The 18,073-nt window shown below is 46.9% G+C and overlaps 1 protein-coding gene across 2 annotated transcripts; it reads left to right on the forward strand.

Moving 5' to 3' along the window:
- Positions 1–486: 486 nt before the first annotated feature.
- Positions 487–17,015, forward strand: LOC146753604 (rho GTPase-activating protein 32-like). 2 transcript variants are annotated; one of them, XM_085530663.1, is made up of 17 exons: positions 487–761; positions 2,037–2,127; positions 5,068–5,334; positions 5,545–5,811; positions 6,801–7,070; positions 7,707–7,973; positions 9,046–10,334; positions 11,359–11,431; positions 11,559–11,630; positions 11,977–12,099; positions 12,307–12,384; positions 12,569–12,650; positions 13,125–13,268; positions 13,698–13,800; positions 13,954–14,086; positions 14,486–14,803; positions 15,055–15,165. In XM_085530663.1, the coding sequence occupies exons 9-16, from the start codon at positions 11,577–11,579 to the stop codon at positions 14,591–14,593; spliced, it is 825 nt and encodes a 274-aa protein (XP_085386789.1). In that variant the 5' UTR covers positions 487–761; positions 2,037–2,127; positions 5,068–5,334; positions 5,545–5,811; positions 6,801–7,070; positions 7,707–7,973; positions 9,046–10,334; positions 11,359–11,431; positions 11,559–11,576; the 3' UTR covers positions 14,594–14,803; positions 15,055–15,165. The 2 variants fall into 2 exon arrangements, with proteins under 2 accessions (XP_085386789.1, XP_085386788.1); XM_085530662.1 differs by lacking the exons at positions 487–761; positions 2,037–2,127; positions 5,068–5,334; ... (10 more) ...; positions 13,698–13,800; positions 13,954–14,086 and adding exons at positions 15,677–15,875; positions 16,237–16,382; positions 16,490–17,015 and having other exon boundaries at positions 14,606–14,803; positions 15,055–15,194.
- The last annotated feature ends 1,058 nt before the right edge of the window (positions 17,016–18,073 follow it).

Genomic DNA, 18,073 nt, shown 5'->3' on the forward strand with positions numbered 1-18,073 from the left:
ATTGCTTCATGCCAGCTGATGTATGTCTGCAGTTCACAGCTATTGGCCAGTGCATTCAGTCAGCTGGTTTACCACTGCATCACCATAGAGCAGTACTTTCAGCTCCAGGTTCAGACAGCCTTTCTGATTGCACTGGAATAGTTTAGAAGTAGGGGAGCAATCATTCCAATAATATCTCTATGAATCAGCTTTGCATGACCAAATAGAACAAATAAACATTCATGATGGGAGGAACTGTTTGTCACTGGGTGGAAACCTCTGCAGAAGCATGTTTAGAGCATTCTTAATCAGTAGCAGGAGATGTTTGGTTGAGTTTTACTTAGTAAATCCTGCAAGAAGACCAAATGAAATATCTTGAATTGCTCAGCACTGACACAATGATGAGTGCAGGAACAGAAGGTGATACTTTTTCAGAGATGTTGCAGCAAACATTGACCACGTTAGCCTGATATCAATTGAAATAACGAGGCCTTTGCTCCTGACAGGTGCTGCAGTGAGATTTACCAATAAGAGCAAAGATGTAGAAAAGATCTCCGCTCGGCTGCGTGAGGAAGCCAAACTGCAGGCTGAGCTTTCAGACACAGGCGCTACTGTGGAGTGGATGAAGGATGGGAAGGAGCTCAAGGCCAGTGAAAAATATGAACTGCACATTGTGGGGAAGAGACACACCCTGAAAATTCACAGCGTCTCAATGGATGATGCTGGAAGTTGTCAGTGCATCTGTGAGGGGGATAAAATGCTCTATCAGCTTTCAGTGAAAGGTATGTGACAGTCTGGGCTGTCCTCTTCCTGCCCAGGGCCAGCAGACTGCATTCACCTGACTCCCGGACAGTCCAGCTGTTGTCAGACAGCATCTGGGGTGTTTTCAGTGGCTGTTTTGACTTGAACTGGCCAATCTGCTTTGTAGAGCCATTTGATTTCTGTGTTCTGTCCTGTGATTCGTCCCTAAGATATAGAGGAAGTCAAGGGAAAGATAGGAAAAAGAGCATCCCAGCCTTCCTGCTCTTCTCTCAGGGTGGCCACGAGAGATGATGTCAACAGCTCTTTTTGTAGCAGTGATCCCAAATGTAGAAGAGACCTGTGAAGAGTCACAGGGATGTTTCCTTAGCTGTCATTCCATGGTGGGCTTTTTCTGACACAGATGTAGAGAGAAACTGAACTTTCCCACGCAGGTCTCTGTTTTGCTGCAGGGTGTAGGTCCGATCTCTGAGATCCACACGCTGGGCCTTGATTGCAATAAATGAGAGCCCTTAGTTTGCTCCAGTGGAAGACTTTCCATTTCTGCAGTACCCTCTGCAGATGACACAAATGCAAATGCACCTTCTTCCCAGCAACAATTGCCTTTTTTTTTTTTTTACATTGAGTATGCATGAGGCTCTTCATCATATTCTGCTGGCTTGTCACACTTGTTGGTCCATGGAGAAACAACAAAGCCCTTGAGCAGTGTATGTTTGACTCTGGAGAGCTTACTTAATTGCTTCTTCTCAAAGAACAAACTCCAGAGAGGCATGGAGACAGCTCCAAAGAGAATTGAATAATGGGACTAAATTGATGGAGAGCAGAACTTCCTGCCAAGACTTGTCAGCTAGTCTTAATTTTGCTTTTCTTCTCTCTCTTTGTCATGTTAGCATAATATTTCATACTGGCAGGTCTGCCCCCAGAATTAACTGGCACAGGCTACCCAGGGGTAAATATCACATGTTTATGTGTTTTGATGTTTCACAGTGGGTCTTAAGTAAAAGGAACTCAGGTTTTGGTTGACTGCAGGACAGATGTTCTTTTGCGTTAAATATGTTTGCATAGTGACTTGCAACGATGGGACTGGTGTTCAAGGACCCTCTTGGTTCCTTCAGTTCCTCGGTTCTTTCTTGCCTAGATTTGACACTTTGTTTCAACAGAAGAGCTGATATTCTCTAGTGAAGGCTATTGGTTTGGGCACAAGTGGTAACCTAAACCTGTTCGAACCTGTAGATACAAACCTGCAAGATGGTCTCATTTCAGTCCCTCAGTCAATACTTTCTCTTTTCTTCCCTCAGAGCCAAAACCTGTGTTTATAAACCAGGAGCAGGTGCTGAAAGAATTGAGTCTCAGCTGTCCAAGCTCAACGTGGACGTCAAGTGGTTCAAGGTATGGCATGTAATGGTATTTTCCTTTCTGACTTCTCTGGAAATGAATGAGAGCCTTTAATTTCACTTCCAAGGGATGCGAGTCTGAGCTTTTGCACTGCTCTCTTTTCTTTATGCTCTTTTACTTGCCCAGATCAGCACTCTTTGTTATTATGTCCTGAGTTCATTTATCAAGTTGAAATGGAAGTTTGTTTTGGGTTTCTTGTGAACTCCTGAGGTCTTGCTGCACAAAATATTGTTGGTTGGTGTAGAGTCTTGAGCTTCAACTCTAACAGAGAAATTCTCAGCCAGGATTTTGTAGCCTTGTTGTGAACTGGGTTTTAGGGTGAAATCTCAGTTTTCTTTGCACCTGACAGTGTGAGAATTTGCTCTGGCACTTTGTGTACCTCCCCGGTGCTCAGCTGTTCCTTCCCTTACTTGGGGATAACGTCATTTATTCAAGGTGATGTCCAAACGAGCTTGTTAACAGTCCTCCGCAGTGCTTTAAGCTGTCATAGGTCAGCCAGAATTTATGCATGTTCTATAGCTGTTCCTACATGTTGAAAACACTGCACTGTGCTTAAGCTTCAGCATATGTTCCAGTAAGCACAGTTCCATTAATTCTAGGGGAGTGGGTGAATTAAGCATAGATCTGAAGGCTCCCTTTGCTCAGTGCAGAGATGGAAGGACTAATGGAGATCGGACTTGACATTTTCCCTTCTAGGATGGGAAGGAGCTCCGTCAAAGTAAAAAAGTGGGCATTACTTCCCAGGGAAATAAGAGAAGTCTCATTATTCACAAGTGGTGAACTCTCATTTTCTCTCTCAGTCTGCAACCAGGTTGGGTTGCTGTTTCAGTACTGGCTGTTTTATGCAGGAACTCTGCTCCTGAGGTTAATCCAAGTTGTATCCAGGCCCTTCAGAAGGAAAGGGAAATAGCAGCACAGAAATATGGTCTGATTCTGACATAAATAAATGCAGACCTGGAGAGTTAAAAGGGATTGTGTGATGTTCAAGGGATTTTGAAGCAAAGATGTCCCCTAGGTAAGATTTGTGGCTGACATTCCCCATACATTGTGGGCACACAAGCTAAGGAGAGACTAGTGATGAGCATGCAGAGAAGCCAATGGTTCAGACAGGTTTGTAGTGACACGACATTGTAGAGTTCTGCCTAGTTCTCCTTGGCATAGTTTGGAAAATAAAGATGAGGTGATTGGTGGTAACCAATATGGCTTCATCAAGGTCAAGCCATGCCTGTCAAACTGGGTGGCCTTTCATGATGGAGTAACAGCATCAGTGGATAATGGGAGAGCAACTGACATCATCTACTTGGACTTGTGCAGAGCATTTGATCCCATCCTGCATGACATCCTGGTCACCAAAGTGGAGAAAAATGGTTTTGATGGATGGACCAGTTGCAGGATAGGGAACTGTCTGGATGGTCACACTCAGAGAGTTGCAGTCAATAGCTCAGTGTCCAGGTGGAGGGTGGTGTTGGGACCAGTGTTCTTTAACATTTTTGTAGGCAACATGGACAGTGGAATCAAATGCAGCCTCAGCAAGTTTGCAGATGACACCAAGCTGAGCGGTGCTGTTGATGTGCTAGAGGGAAGGGATGCTACCCAGAGGGACCTGGACAGGCTGGAGATGTGGGCCCTTGGCAGCCTCATGAACTTCAGTTTGGCCAATTACAAGGCCCTGCACCTGGGTCAGGGCAATCCCAAGCACAGGCACAGGCTTAGAGGAGAATGATTTGAGAGTAGCCTTGACCCTGAGGAGAAGAGTTGGTCTGGAGGGAGGTTTCCCTGCCTATAGCAGTGGGATTGGAACTAAATGACCTTAAAGATTCATTGAGTTCTATTGTTTTTCTACCCTTAATTTTGCTTAAAAGGTTTTAGAATTAATGAGATTCTGGTTTCCATGAAAACTGTTTGCAGGGAGCTCCATTGTAGCTAGTAAGTCTATCTTTAAGTTCAAGGGCAATAAAGCATTGACTGTGTTGAAGTGAGAAATGACTCAGAAATGGATAATGGTTTAGAATAAAACATAATCCTACTTATTTTCTGTGCAAATATGTGTAAGGAAAAGATATCCATTCCTTCTGTGAAACCTCCCAAGTGGTATCTACGTGGGGAAGTCTTACAGGCTGGCAGAAACTTGATTCTGCAGCATGAAGGCACCATCCACCGCATGAATATATCGAAAACCACCACTGATATGACAGGCACCATTCAGTTCTCAATTGGCAAATCCAAATCCACAGCCAATCTGCTCGTCACAGGTAACATATCCTGGCTTGGTTTGCATCATGAAGATGAAGAATTAACTAACGTACAGTCTTCCTTCTTTGGGGACTTGGAAATATTGTGTGTGTGTCTGGAGGGTCTGCTCCATTTCCAATTAAAAGTCGTTGGACACTAAATGAGACAGCTGTCTCTCAGTAAAAGATGTGTTTGAATAGTTGTGATGTGCTTAGTATTCAGATCTACAGAGCTGAGGTTTTGTCCTTGGCTATAGCAAAGAAGTCAAATCAGGTGGAATTAATTGTATTTCTGAACTAGACAAGTAGAAGTTTGGTAGCACGTAAATTTGATGCAGTTTGTCATTGATTTCATCTGAAAGAAACTTCCAGGCTTTTTATCTGCTGTTGTCCCCAGCGTAAGAGTCTCCGTTAGCATCCTAAAGTACTTGTTATATTTTCAACTCACTCTTATTTGAATAAAAGCCTCAATTTAATAAGCACAGAACAAGAGCTAGACCTTGCATTTGGTAGATAATATACAGTATTACTTTATAGAAATGTAGTCAATGGCATTCCCTATAGGCAGTCGTTTGTTTTATCTTTGGAGTGGTTCACAGAACCATTGTGAACATGAAATGAAATGGAATGGAATAGACGCAAGAGACTTTCCTCTTCTTCCAATTGTCCTCATCCTTTCTTCTCTTCCACCCCTGCTTTGCAGATTACCATATACAAATCACCAGGAAGTTGGAGGACAAGACAGCTTTGGAACGTCATTCTGTCATCCTGTCCTGTGACTTCAGGCCTTCTCCAAAGGTTGTGAATCAGTTCAAGGGCCACACGCCCATCAAACCCTCTGAGAAGTACAGGATCAAGAGGGATAAGCATTCAGCAGAGCTCCAGATTCTGAAGCTGAAGCCCGATGATGCTGGTGTGTACAAGTGCAAGGCAGGAATTGCAGAAACTGAGGCCACGCTGACAGCTGAAGGTATGAGCAGGGAGGGTGGCCTCTTCCATGTCCTATTTCACCTCAGATTTCTCTTCTTGAGGTTGATTTCTGACATTCTCTCCTGCTAACTTTATAAATGTATAATCTTCACTGAGAAGATTACACAGAGATCATCTAGTCCAACCACTCAACTGCTTCCCAGCATGATTTATAGTAACAGTGGTAACAGTTCACCTTGTTTCCCCACAGCCCGCAATGTAGAAGTGACGAAGCATGTGCAGGATGTGGAAATTGAAGAAGAGAGCTCTGCTGTCTTCTCCTGCGAGCTGTCCCATGATGACAAAAACGTGGAATGGTTCCTGAATGGCAACCTCCTTTACACCAACAATTACAATGACATCAAGAACGTTGGCAACTGCTGCACACTGACAATGAAGCAGGTTAAGGCTGAGGATGCTGGCACAGTGACAGTGAAGTCAGACAAGGTGTCAGAAAGCGCGTGCCTGAAGGTGATAGGTGGGTCTGATCACAGCCCTCCTGGATGTAAGAGATGCTAAGGAGCTCCAGTTCATTCTATTGTGCAGCAATCCTGCTTCTAAAGCTCACCTCTCTGGGGTGACAAGTCATCAGGGGCTTTCTTCCAGTGGAAGGTTCCAATGCAGCAGATATCAACGAAGGAGGATGGTTTTGGTGTCCTGCCAAAGCATTCCATTGCTTATTATCATCATTTTACTTAACACAAGGAGAGTTACAAGAGCAATTTCTTTTACTGCTTCAGTAACATGCATTGTCAATGCTGTTGTCTCCAAGGATTTATGACTGCAGGGAGAGATCATTCAATGTGTGTTTTGCCTCTGGAATGACTAATGATCAGGCTGTGAGCAACCCGATCTAGCTGTGAATGTCCCTGTTTATTGCAGGGGAGCTGGGCTAGATGGCCTTTAAGGGTCTCTTCCAATTCTAAGGATACTGTATTACTGCAATTTAGGGCAGTGATGTCTGGAAAATTCCCATTGCTTTTGATGTAAATGTATCTCATTTTGCCATGAAAATCACCAAACACATCAAGAATGTCCTGGAAATGTTTCCTTTCTGAACATCCCTAAAATGGAGAAATGGTTTGAACACCAGTAGGGGTAGGGTGGTAACAAATTAGCTAATAGAAACATTTAATTTCCTGTCATAGGCAAAACCCTTTTTCTCACGCAGCATCCTAGAGTTGTCCTCTCTGTTAGGTTTTTCCCTCTGTACCTCATCGAATCTTCATTCTGCTCCATGGACTGAGCTGCTCTAATTGTAGTTCTTCCAGAGCAAACCAAGAGATTCATGTCTCTTTTTTTTTATAGCTTTCTGGTAATTCTGAGTGGAGAATGTCTTAGAGAATACATCAGTAAGGAACGCAGCCATGTTCTGCAAATCCTGAGTTACCAGTACTGCTACTCACGTCAGTCACAAATGCCTTTTCTACATATAAACCTCATACTAACCTCTCTCTTATCTTCCAGAGCTGAATATTGGCATTACCAAACAGCTGTAAAGCACTGAAATCCAGGAGGGAGAAGACTGTACTTTTGAATGCATTCTGTCCCATGAAAGCATTGATGAGTTCAAGTCGACACTGTATGGAAGCAGAGTGAAAAGTGGTGGGCGATTTAAAGCTTCTAACGTGGGTTGGAAATATACTCTCCTTATCAAAAGTGTGACTCCTACTGACGCTGGGGAAGTCATTTTTACTGCCCATGGTCTTACCTCCAGAGCCTCTCTGTCTGTGAAAGGTAATGAGATGGGAGAGATTCTGGGGTCTGATTCCTTCAGCTGTCTTCTGATAAGATTGTCATGAGAGCTAACTCATAATATGGTTAAAGTGAATAGCAACCTTCTACTTGAACCTTGAAGCACTGAGAATTTCTCTTAAAAATAAGTAAAAGGAGGAACCATTTTACACAAATGTGAGAAATACCCAAAGCACTGGGGTAGTGTTGGAAATGGGCATCTCACTACACCTTGTTCCGTTACCAGTAAATCAGGAATGATCTGTTGAGGGAACTGTGGGGGCAAATATCATCTAAGTATAAGCTGAAGGGATGGCCTTCACATCATCTAGCTGTACAACAAATTCCTATCAATAACATGTGCATCTGAGAGCATCATCCAAGGCTCCCAGTGTGATCAGTGGAGAGAAGGAAGAGGCAGTTTTCAGTCATGGTTCATCATACTCAATGGGGTAGATTTAAGAGAGAATAAATGGTGCCTGGAATTCTATTGTCTGTACTTTGCAGATTACTGCTGGCTGTAGGATGGCCTCTGCTGCAAGTGCCTCTCTAACTTATCTCCAGCATGTAGATGCGTGTATTTTGAGAGAGGCATCCTACCCTAAGTGTATGTTACTCAAAAAGCATGTTTTCTTTCAGAAAAACCTACTGAGGTAACAAAACAGCTGGAGGATAAGACAGCAGCAGCAGGGCAGGACATCAGCCTGAGCCGTGAGCTGTCGAAACCAGATGTGAACATCAGGTGGTACAAGGATGGCAAAGCAATCAGAAAAAGCCAGAAGTACGACTTGCAGCAGGAGGGAACGAGGGCCATTCTGATCATCCATGACTCTACTGCCAAGGCCAGCGGGGAGTACACCTGTGAGACAGAGGACTCTAAAACAAAAGCCAGGGTCACTGTGCAAGGTGAGTTGAAAAGCACACTGGGGATGGCATGTAGAGAAGTCGAGGTAAATATCTGCAGCCTGTGGGTGATGTTTTTCTCTTCTGTTTCCTTGAGCGGGATCAATTCTTAGTTTTCAGAAAATATGGTGGATTAAAATATTTTAGTTAAAATAATCTCTAAACTGAATGATAAATGGCATGAGAAAGCAAAGCTGAGAACTAAGGAAGGCTCCAGAAGAGAAAACGAAGTCCAGTAGGGCATATTTAGAGACAGGTGAAGAACCCTTGAGCACACTGAGGAGTACTATGTTGCTCTGGAATGTCTCTTGGGCTCCCTACAGCACACATACTTGCTCTGGGGCATGTCTGGATGTCTGTAGAGCTAATTGCGGGGCCCTGAGTCACCTCTGGGGCACATTAGGGGGCACTGGCTTTCATGTGAGTGTTCCCAGGTTCCCAGAAGTCAGCAGGGAAGCCTTTGGAGACCCCTTGGGAAGATTCAGTGGGGCCCTAGAGTGATGTAGCAGCTTGTGTTGGTTGCATCTGCTTGGCAGGGAAGCGATTTCCCTGGTGGGAGCTGACTGACTGGGAGGTGATTCCCTTGGTTTAATTAATTTAATTACCTGGATTATAATTAAATAACACTGTTCAGCGTTCAATCAAGATTAAATTTTTCCAAAGTACTTCAGTCATGCATCTGTAGCAGCTTTGCTAAAATATATCGAGTTTATTCAAAATTCCAGTGATGCTCCTAAAGCACTTGAAGTGCATTTGAGGTGGGGAGTGACAAAACAGCTCTGAGAGAATCATCATCAAATCAGAACATGGGAACGGTAACTAATAGCAGAGATTCTGATAAGAATATTTAAATTTTCAAATTACCTTTTTCTGAAGTTGTATTTCACCAAGTTTCATCAATGTGCACACTGAAAAGCTGACTTGCTATGTTTATTTTTATAAAAAATCATGTGTTACAATTGAGAAAAGAAGGTATAGCATGGAACATTCTCCAAGTAAAGTGCAAAAAACATTTCTTCACAGTTCCAATTAATGTCTTATGTTTTGTTCAGACTCACTAAATGATGTATTTCAGGGTACATCACATGGGAATATAAGAAGACTATTCAGAGCAGGAGCTGCAGAGCAAGATGAACGGCATGGGAAGGTAAGGCCGGGAACCAAGGACACAGCTTTTGTGTCACTCAGCCACCTGTGGCAGAGGTCAGGATTTCAGCAGGGATTTCTGCAGACGTTCCTTGAACACCCCCAGGGTGGGTGACTCCACCACCTCCCTGGGCAGTCCATTCCAGTGCCTGGCCACCCTTTCTGAGAAGTAATATTTCCTAATGTCCAGCCTGAACCTCCCCTGCCACAGCTTGAAACCATTCCCTCTAGTTCTATCAGTAATGACATGAGAGAAGAGGCCGACCCCCAGCTCACTGCAACCTCCCTTCAGGAAGTTATAGAGAGCAATGAGGTCTCCCCTGAGCCACCTCTTCTCCAGGCTGGACATTCCCATCTCCTGCAGCCTCTCCTCATATGGCCCCATTGTGCTCCAGACCCCTCACCAGCTTTGTTGCTATTCTTTGAACACGTTCCAAAGCCTCAGTGTCTTTTTTGCAGTGAGGGGCCACAAACTGGACACAGAATTCGAGTTGTGGCCTCACCAGTGCTGAGTACAGGGGGACAGTCACCTCTCTGCTCCTGCTGGCATCACTGTTTCTGATGCAAAATGTATGTAAGTGTCACACGTGTGACATCCTTTTTGATGGAGTTCTGTGACTGGAGTTCAATGGATTTGAGAGCTGACTTGAAGCCTGTGGGCATCACCCAGGAGTTGGGGTGAGAGGATGAGGCGTAGGAACAGGAACCTCTTTGGTCGTTATTAACTCCCAACTTTTTGGTCAGGAATCTCTGTGTGTTTCTTTATCATGTAAAGAACAGAGTCATTGTGCAGCTTGTGAATGAATTGATTCACGCCTGCTGATTGGTGCTGTTCTCTACAGGGAGCTGCAATGGAAATGGACACTTGTGGTCCACTGTCCAGACCCCTCCCGTGTTGGATTTTCTGGGCTTTGAGACACGTCTTCCAGATGCACTTTGTGTTATTTCTGATGTGTTGACCTGTTGAGCTCCAGCCCCAAATGAGGATTCAAGTACTACCACCGCAGTCCATTGGGACTGTAGTATTTCTTGCTAAACAGAATTCGTGTGCACCCTTGTCTTTTGTCTGCACAAAGGATCTTGTAATCATCTCTGTCTGTGTTTCTTTTAGACCCAGAGATGGAGCAGAGAGGAACACAGACTTGGGTGGATCTTCATTCAGGAGCAGGGACACGTCATGCTCATCTGAGGTGTCTGGCTGACAGCAAGAGCAGAGAGGTAAGTTTCATAGGGTCGCGTGCCCATTTTATTTTATTTTTAATTCATGATGCATAGAGGCGTTCCCCAGACAAAGTGAGCATTTCTCAACTGGACTTTCTAGAAATGAGCTAGGCAGTGAAAATGGGTTTGAAGCATTCCTAAGAGCCCCACAAGAGAATGCTGAGAGTTAATCTGGCACCCTCCTTTGGAAACGTCCGTTGTCTGTCAGCTCTTCAGCTGTGCCCTAACACCTCCCATTGCGCTGCCACACCAGGATAGAATTCCAAGCCCACACTGAGTCCTGGAATGTTGTGGTGCCGTGTTGGAATCAGATGTGACCACGTGGTCTTGGCTCCCCGCCTTGTGGGGGGTCATGGTGGACCAGGCTGTTGGCCGTTGGTGATGTCATAAGCGTCTGGAATGAGGGGAGGAGCGGTGCGTTCTGTGTTCCTTTGTGGGTGAGCTAGTGGTCGGAGTGGTTGGTTGTCTTGTTGTTCGTGTGCCTTTAGTGCCGTTAGTTAGTTAGTGTTGTTAGTTAGTTCTGTTTGTTAGTTAGTTCTGTTTTTTAGTTAGTGCCGTTAGTTAGTTAGTGCATTTAGTTAGTTAGTGCCGTTAGTTAGTTCCTTTAGTGTTTTTTTCTTCACACCATCGTGTGCAGCAGCTTGTAGGTAAGCTGAGCTGGTGTGGGATGGATGGGTGGGCAGTGAGGTGTTGAGAACTGCTGGCTGTTTGAGCTCACAGTACCGTATTGCTTACTCTTGACCATCAGATGTAATTTTCCCCTGGTACACTCGTTCCAAAGGGGGTATCAGTAAAGTTGGCACCTGTCCCGTGCTTCTTAAATTGTCTTTGCTCAGTAGTGGAAGCATTGTAAAGTTGCTGGGTGGACAGGCATCACGTAGCCTGAGACTCAGCATGTCTTGCAGCAAGTGGATGGGACGGTTGTGCTGTGTGCTTTATTCCATGACTGTCTTAGCCCTGCTCACTGACCTGCTCTTTTTCTCTCTCCTCTCCTTGCCCTCCGCCCACTGCCTCGGTGCAGCTTTAGCTCTCATTCCATCAGAGCAAAGCGACAAGGAACTGCTGCAGATAGCTTGAGGTGATCTCACTGCCAGGTACGTGCCATGTTTTGTCCCCCCGCATGGTTTTGCCGCAGGGTATGCGCGGGTAGCTCTGAAGAATTCTGTCCATACTGTGCTGTGTGAATAGAGAAAACAGAAGTGTGTTTCTGCTCTGTTCCAGCTGTTCACACTTTCTGTGATGGGTGCTGCATGCAGTGAGATCAGCCGTGAGCCTGAGGTGGCGGCGACGGAGGTACAGTATGAAGCTCTGGCCAGTCTTTGTTCCCTGTGTTGAGCCATTAGAAGGAGCTGCAGATGTACTCTCCTGCAGGAAAGAATGGGCCAAAAAGGGCCTGGCCAGCTGTCTGCGCCAGTGCCATTGCTGATTAGTCTGGGTTGAGAGAGATGCATCTTTGCATGGCCTGGCAATGCACGCCAGGATGGGAAATAACTGTGATGAGACATGCAGCTCCTTCTGAAGGGCTCCTGATAAGGACGGAGCGCATTTGCTGCAGCTTTCTCTGCAGATGTGCTCCTCACCTTGAAATCCTCCTGGTTTGTCCTCAGCTCCTGACCACGGCCTGTGCTTTGTTTTGCAGGCTGATAACATGCGGAAGCCGCAGCTGGAGCATGTGGTGTCATCTCTTAATGTTCCAGCGATTGCGGCAGCCCATGTTATCAAGAGCCACGTTGCCCAGGGGCTGGATGAGCTCTCCCTGGAGGTAAGCAGTTCCAGGAGTTCCTTGTTGTCATGCATGGGAGAGTAGTGTAGGGTGTGAACGCCTCAGGAATACTCTCAGACTCCTTCAGGATGTCTCCCTTGCTGTCAAGCTTGAGGATATTCTGCAGCACAGAATCAGGCAGTTATTTGAGATGTGCTTTCCTGCCAGCTGTGCTGAAGCTGGGATTGATGTTTCAATCTCTTGCAGGTTGGAGACATGGTGAGCATTATTGCAATGCCACCAAAGGAGCTGAGCCCCTGGTGGAGAGGCAAGCGTGGCTTTGAGGTAGGCACATGTTTCCGACTAGAGAGCTCAACTTGAGTAGAGTCAAGAATCTCAGGTTGGAGCTGCTCTGCCTGCACAGGATGGCTTCTGGATGCAAACGGTTGCCCTGTGTCTGTGTCAGAGGACCTTCCCTTTGGCTCTGGGCTCGGGCTAATGCCCATCTGTCTTTTTGTTCTTTTTACAGGTTGGGTTTTTCCCTGGTGAGTGCGTGGAACTCATCAGCGGAAAAATTCCTGAGTCCCTCGTCAATTCCTTGCCAAAGTCTGGTACGTATTTTATATTTGACAATGCGGATTAATAAAATGGGGTTAGAACGTGGCTTTCAGGGGTTTTGTTAATACCTGAGTTGAGCAAGCTTAGCAAGAGGACTGCATTAAGCTCCATCGGAACTCGCAGAGATCTGGCCCAATCCCACTGTGTTTATTCTTGGGCATGGGGAAGTCGCAGAATCCTCCTTGAATGGCTTGGGATTGGAAGGGGTCTAAAGGATCCTCAGGCTCCAAGTCCCGTGCCTCAGTCTGGATCGCCAGCCTGTGCATTTAGCTGGAGATGAGAGCAGGCTGTCCGGGGCCCCTTCTGACCTGGCCTTGGGCAGTTGCAGGGATGGGGAAAACAATTCTTGCGTGTCCTTGTTGTTAATGTTCTTCCCGTTGTTACGTACTCGGTCGAATGCATTATGCTAGGCCTCGTCCAACCGATCCAAGCCTGAAATGAACTGGTTTCTTTGTTTTGTTGCACAGTGCCGAAGAAACGGGGCAAGCTCAGTACCTTCCTTCGTTCCTTGGTGAAGGCCCGCCCCAGGAGAGCGACGGAGCCAGAGCCAACGAAGGAAGGGGTGTTTGGGTGTGACCTGGGGGAGCACCTTCTGCGCTCTGGGCGTGATGGTAAGGAACAGTCCTGAGATCTTCCTCCACTGGGCATCTAAAGATGAAAGGGAGATCATAACCAGCAATTTTTTCAGCCTGAAAACGTAGGAAGCCTTCTGGCCAAAGAGAGCATCCTGCATCCTTTTCCTAGCTCTTCTGGTCGTGAGATTGGGTTCCTCAATTCTTGAGGGAGCTGTGATGGAACTTGCAGTGTCTGTGGCTTTGCCAGAATTACTTTCTCCAGGCTGTTGATAGGTCGTAGCATTTCTGGAAAGCCAAGAACACGTCTCTGTGCAGTTTCCTCACAGCTGTCTCTGCCAGCTTTCACCTCTAAGGAGGAAGCAAGCGTTAGCTCAGCGGGGCTTAGTGGATGGGATATGCGAAGGTCACGGCCTGAACCAGGACTTGAGTAAGAAGCTGAGCTAACCGCTGGCTCTTGTTCTGTAGTCCCCCAGGTCCTCCAGAGCTGCTCAGAATTCATTGAGCAGCATGGCGTAGTCCAGGGGATATACCGCCTGTCCGGCGTGGCGTCGAGGATCCAGCGACTACGGTAAGAGTGCTGTGACTGACACAGCTGTCAGTAGGGGCACATGTCATGCTGAGGGTGTTCAGAGGAACCCATTTCTTTTCTTAGCTGTATTCTGTGTGGCTTTGGACTTGTTTTCTCAAAGCCCTCTGCCCAATTCTGTGTCCTTCTCTGCAGCCATGAATTCGATACGGAGCAGGTTCCCGAGCTCAGCGTCCGAGAACTTCACAGCGTGAGCTCCCTGTGCAAGTTGTACTTCAGGGAGCTCCCAAACCCTCTCCTGACCAACCAGCTGTATGACAAGTTCTCGGTAAGCTCAGGGCAATGTCTTGGAAATGACACGTACCTGTTCCCTGGGCATCCTGGCTAGTGGTTGCAGCAGTGCCCCAGCTCTGAGGTCTTCTTTCTGTTAGCCCCATGAGGCATGTTCCCCAACTATTGGTAGAATGGGGTTAATAGCAAAGTGGACTTGGAGATGAATGCCTGCTGCAAGGAGCTGCACTGCACAATCAGGCAGTAAAGCCCCCCATAGCTTGCACTGCTTGGCCTTGGTGGCACAGGCTGCGTGCTGCTGTGTTCCCCTGATGCCTCTTGGAAGGCATCGAGTCTGCCTCGGTGCTGACCATCAGCGCGCTGTCCCCATGGTTCCCAAACCTGTGGCAGCTCTCCAGCCTGACTGGTGTCTGAATCCCTTCCTGCCTTTTTCCAGGACGCTGTTTGCGCTGCCACAGAGGAGGAGCGGGTGCTGAGAATGCAGGACGCCATCCAGCAGCTGCCCGCTCCTCACTACAGGTCAGTGCTGCACTCGGTCTGCTGAGCTCAGCCCTGCTGCCTTTCAGAGGGCGATGATGCTATTCTGAAGTGCACTGCAGCACGGCTTGCTTTCTGATGCTGAACATCTGCCTCTCTTGTTTTCCAGGACGCTGGAATACCTGATGAGACATCTGACATCTCTGGCTGCGAACTGCTCCGTCACCAACATGGACGCTAAGAACTTAGCGATAGTGTGGGCTCCAAACCTCTTAAGGTAAACTTCTTTTTCCATTTCAACATGCTGCTTACTTCTACTCTCCCCCAGCCCCAGGGGCACAATTTCTAGATGACAGTTTGTACTCACTTGTTTAACTGGGACTGCTGTGTCCCTGATCATCCAGGAGAATTTTGTCAGTGGCATCGCTGTTTGCCCACTGTGGAAGCCTTTAGAGCCCAATTTGACAGTTTTTGGCTACAGAATTTCAGACTTTGGGAAATGACTTGTAAGATCTGCCTTTTCTTCAGATCCCAGCAGAGCCCATCTGCTTGCACAAGTGGAGAAGCTGCCTGCATGGAGCTGCAGACCCAGTCAGCTGTGGTGGAATTCCTCATCACCCACGCAGATGTCATCTTCTGCTCCAAGTCCACACCAGCCGTGGGAGAGGGTGAGCGCCTTCCTCCATTACCTTGATGTTGATCTGACACCTTCATCCAATCCAGGTCTTCTCGAAGACCTTTGAAAATGCTCTAACTGTTGAGGAGACAACAGGCTTCTGGGCTTAGATTAGAATATGGTGCCCCGTTGCTGGATCCTCAAAGTGTCCAATCCCAAACCTTACATTGAGAAAACCGTCACTGCCGTTAAGATGTTTTGCAAGCAGGTGAAGCTTAATTGAAATGTGGCAGCAAAGCTTTCTGAGAACCCTGTCCCCTAGTTTTTATAGGGTTTTTGTTTGCCTGTTTTGATACCAAGAGCTGCTCTTAATTATGGCTGTCATTTGCCATGAGCATACCCCTGAGCACATGGTTATTTTGACATCCTCTTCTTCCAGTGTCTCGGATAAGCAAGTCTGAGAGAAATGCAGAACTGTGATGGCAGTGCTGCTGCTTTCTGATCCTCCGTCTTACCTGTGGTTTTCCCTTGCAGGGCACTGTTCTCTGGCCGGGCCGAAGTCTGTGTGGGTGCCTCCTGCCACAAAGCTGCTCACCGTGCAGGAGGCACAGGCCCAGAGAAGCGGCCAGAGCAGCTCTCCCACCGCGACACGGAGCAGCGACATCGTGGTTGAGGAAGGCCCCGCAGCTGTACTGGGCAGATTCCATACCATCATTGATTTTCTATCTGAAAGGTAAAGAGGAATTCTTTTTCCAGCCCCTATCATCATTGGTTTGGTGGGTTTTATTGGTTTAATTTTTGCTTGTTATATATATATGAGCCTGCCAGCTCCTGTCCTGTCCGGCTGTGGAGCCTTTGCTCACATGCTCTGCATCTTGATTGACATGGTTGGGAGGAATTTAGCCAACAGTACTTGAGGGCTGAGCTGTAGGAATGGAAGCATCCTCTGCTGTTCGAAACAGAGCGCGTTTCTAAGCTGTGTTTCAGAAGAAAGCAGGCAGTGCCAGGAATAGGGAACTGTTGGCAAGGGCTCGTTGCAGCTCTTCCCTCACCCTGCACCACGACTGACAGCATGCTCTGTTTTCTCTCTGCAGACCAAGTTCTCCCAGTAAGAGGGCAGAGTCACCAGCTGGCAGTTGGTGTTCCTGTTTCTGCCTGGGCACACCATCCCCTGTGGCCGAACACCAACTGCAGAGCAGCGCCAGGGAGCCCTCCGAAGTTGAAGTCTTTGTCCTGGAAGGTAAGGGTGCAAATCCAGCTTTCAAAACACTGCTTGTCAGCAACACAGCTTCATGATTCAACTTGCGAATGTTCGACACTAACCACTGTGCATCTACTCCTTCCTAGGTGACTCCAGCCCTTCTGTAACCCGAGGACACAGGGCATTTGATGATGCCGCATCCTGTGCTTCCCTCAATGGAGAGCTCATGGGAAGCACAGGATGCTTCAGTTCAAATGACAGCCTTCAATATGACAGCAGTGACGGAGAGAAGAACATCATCATCGTGCAAGCTCTCATTCACCCCATCCCTCCTGAAGCTGCTGGCCTGAGCCTGCCAGACACCACAGGCACCAGCCGGGACTGTGACCCAGAGCCTTTTGAGGACAGCCCAGCCCAAGCAGTGCCCGAGCGCCCAGAAAGCAACACCTCCATGCAGGCTCAGGTCAGAGACATAGAGGAGAAGCCGAGCATCTCGGAGGGGGGCATAGAATCAAACCACCAGTCCCAGGCTCCAGGCAACAGCACGGTCTCTGAGCCACTCTCATGAGACAAGAGAGGATGAGTCCCATCTTTCCTTTAGACCTCACGCCCCCTCCTTTCTCCTATTGAATAAAGGCACGATTGTGCTCAATCAACGCCTTGATTGAATTATGAGTCTTCATTCGCAGAGATTGGGATGAATGCAAGAAACATCAAGGCAGCTCAGCTTGCAACGCTCTGGCTGTGGGGTGCGTGCAGGGACACTGTAACCATACAGGGAAAGGATTCCACTGCTTCCTAAAGCTGTAGTCCAGCCCTGCTACTGCTCTGTGGCACAAAGCCCTGAGGGATGTTCCATATTGTTAACCTAAGTGAAGCCAGCTTCATGCACTGTGTTTTGTTGTTGCTGGGTGAGAGGGGGATGCACGTTGGTGAGAAGATGAGCATTGCTGGATCTGCCACGAGTGTCCCTTCTGCCTCTAAGAATATGTCCTAAGTAGGATGTGAACACTGCTGGCACTTCCTCATTGCACGTGCTTGGAGGATCTTCAGTTCTTGCACATTCAGGATGTCTGTCAGTGACTACGAGGGAATTGTCAAGTACTAGGAATTCCATGAAACAGTTGGAACGGGTAAGTGTCATCTTTGTACAGAAACAGCACGCCTAACAGTCTGTCTCACCACTCTAGAATTAATCTGAGAATAGATTGACAGCTCTTGTCAGTTCTCTAAGTCAGGTTTCATTTGTATAAACATGAAATTGGATTTTTGAAACCAGTTGGAAATTGATGGTGCTGATTACCTCTTCCTCTAATTGAAGCATTACACACAGTGTATGCTAGGTACTCTGCTTTACCTGTAATATTATATTAGAGAAGAATTCACACTCAACTTTAAGCATCTGTGTTTTGACTTGTAGGTGGTTTTGCAAAGGTAAAACTCGGGCGGCATCTTCTTACTGGTGAAAAAGTTGCAATAAAAATCATGGAGAAGGTTACTTCAGGGGTAAGCCAAAAGGCATTTAACTATGATAATATCTTCTGTTGGAGTTGTGGAGTTCCCTAGAACACGGGGGCAGGTGGGATGGTACATAGGAATGCAGCCTACTGGTCCCATTGCCTTTTGAAAGATGCTGTAGAGCTGGAAAAAGTTTAACAGAGCACCACAAATCTTGTTCCTCGTTGTTCAGAGGGCAGGATTCTCTGGCTTTAAAATGGAGGAAGTTATTG

Source organism: Coturnix japonica, chromosome Z (genome assembly GCF_054131305.1).
Source record: "Coturnix japonica strain WE chromosome Z, WE-NBRP24, whole genome shotgun sequence".
Taxonomy (NCBI): domain Eukaryota; kingdom Metazoa; phylum Chordata; class Aves; order Galliformes; family Phasianidae; genus Coturnix; species Coturnix japonica.

Coding starts and splice junctions, on each gene's coding strand:
- LOC146753604 (XM_085530662.1), top strand. CDS start 14,712: ATGAGACATCTGACATCTCTGGCTGCGAACTGCTCCGTCACCAACATG. Junction 15,195..15,676: donor CACACCAGCCGTGGGAGAGG/GTGAGCGCCTTC, acceptor TTTCCCTTGCAG/GGCACTGTTCTCTGGCCGGG. Junction 16,383..16,489: donor TGAAGTCTTTGTCCTGGAAG/GTAAGGGTGCAA, acceptor ACTCCTTCCTAG/GTGACTCCAGCCCTTCTGTA.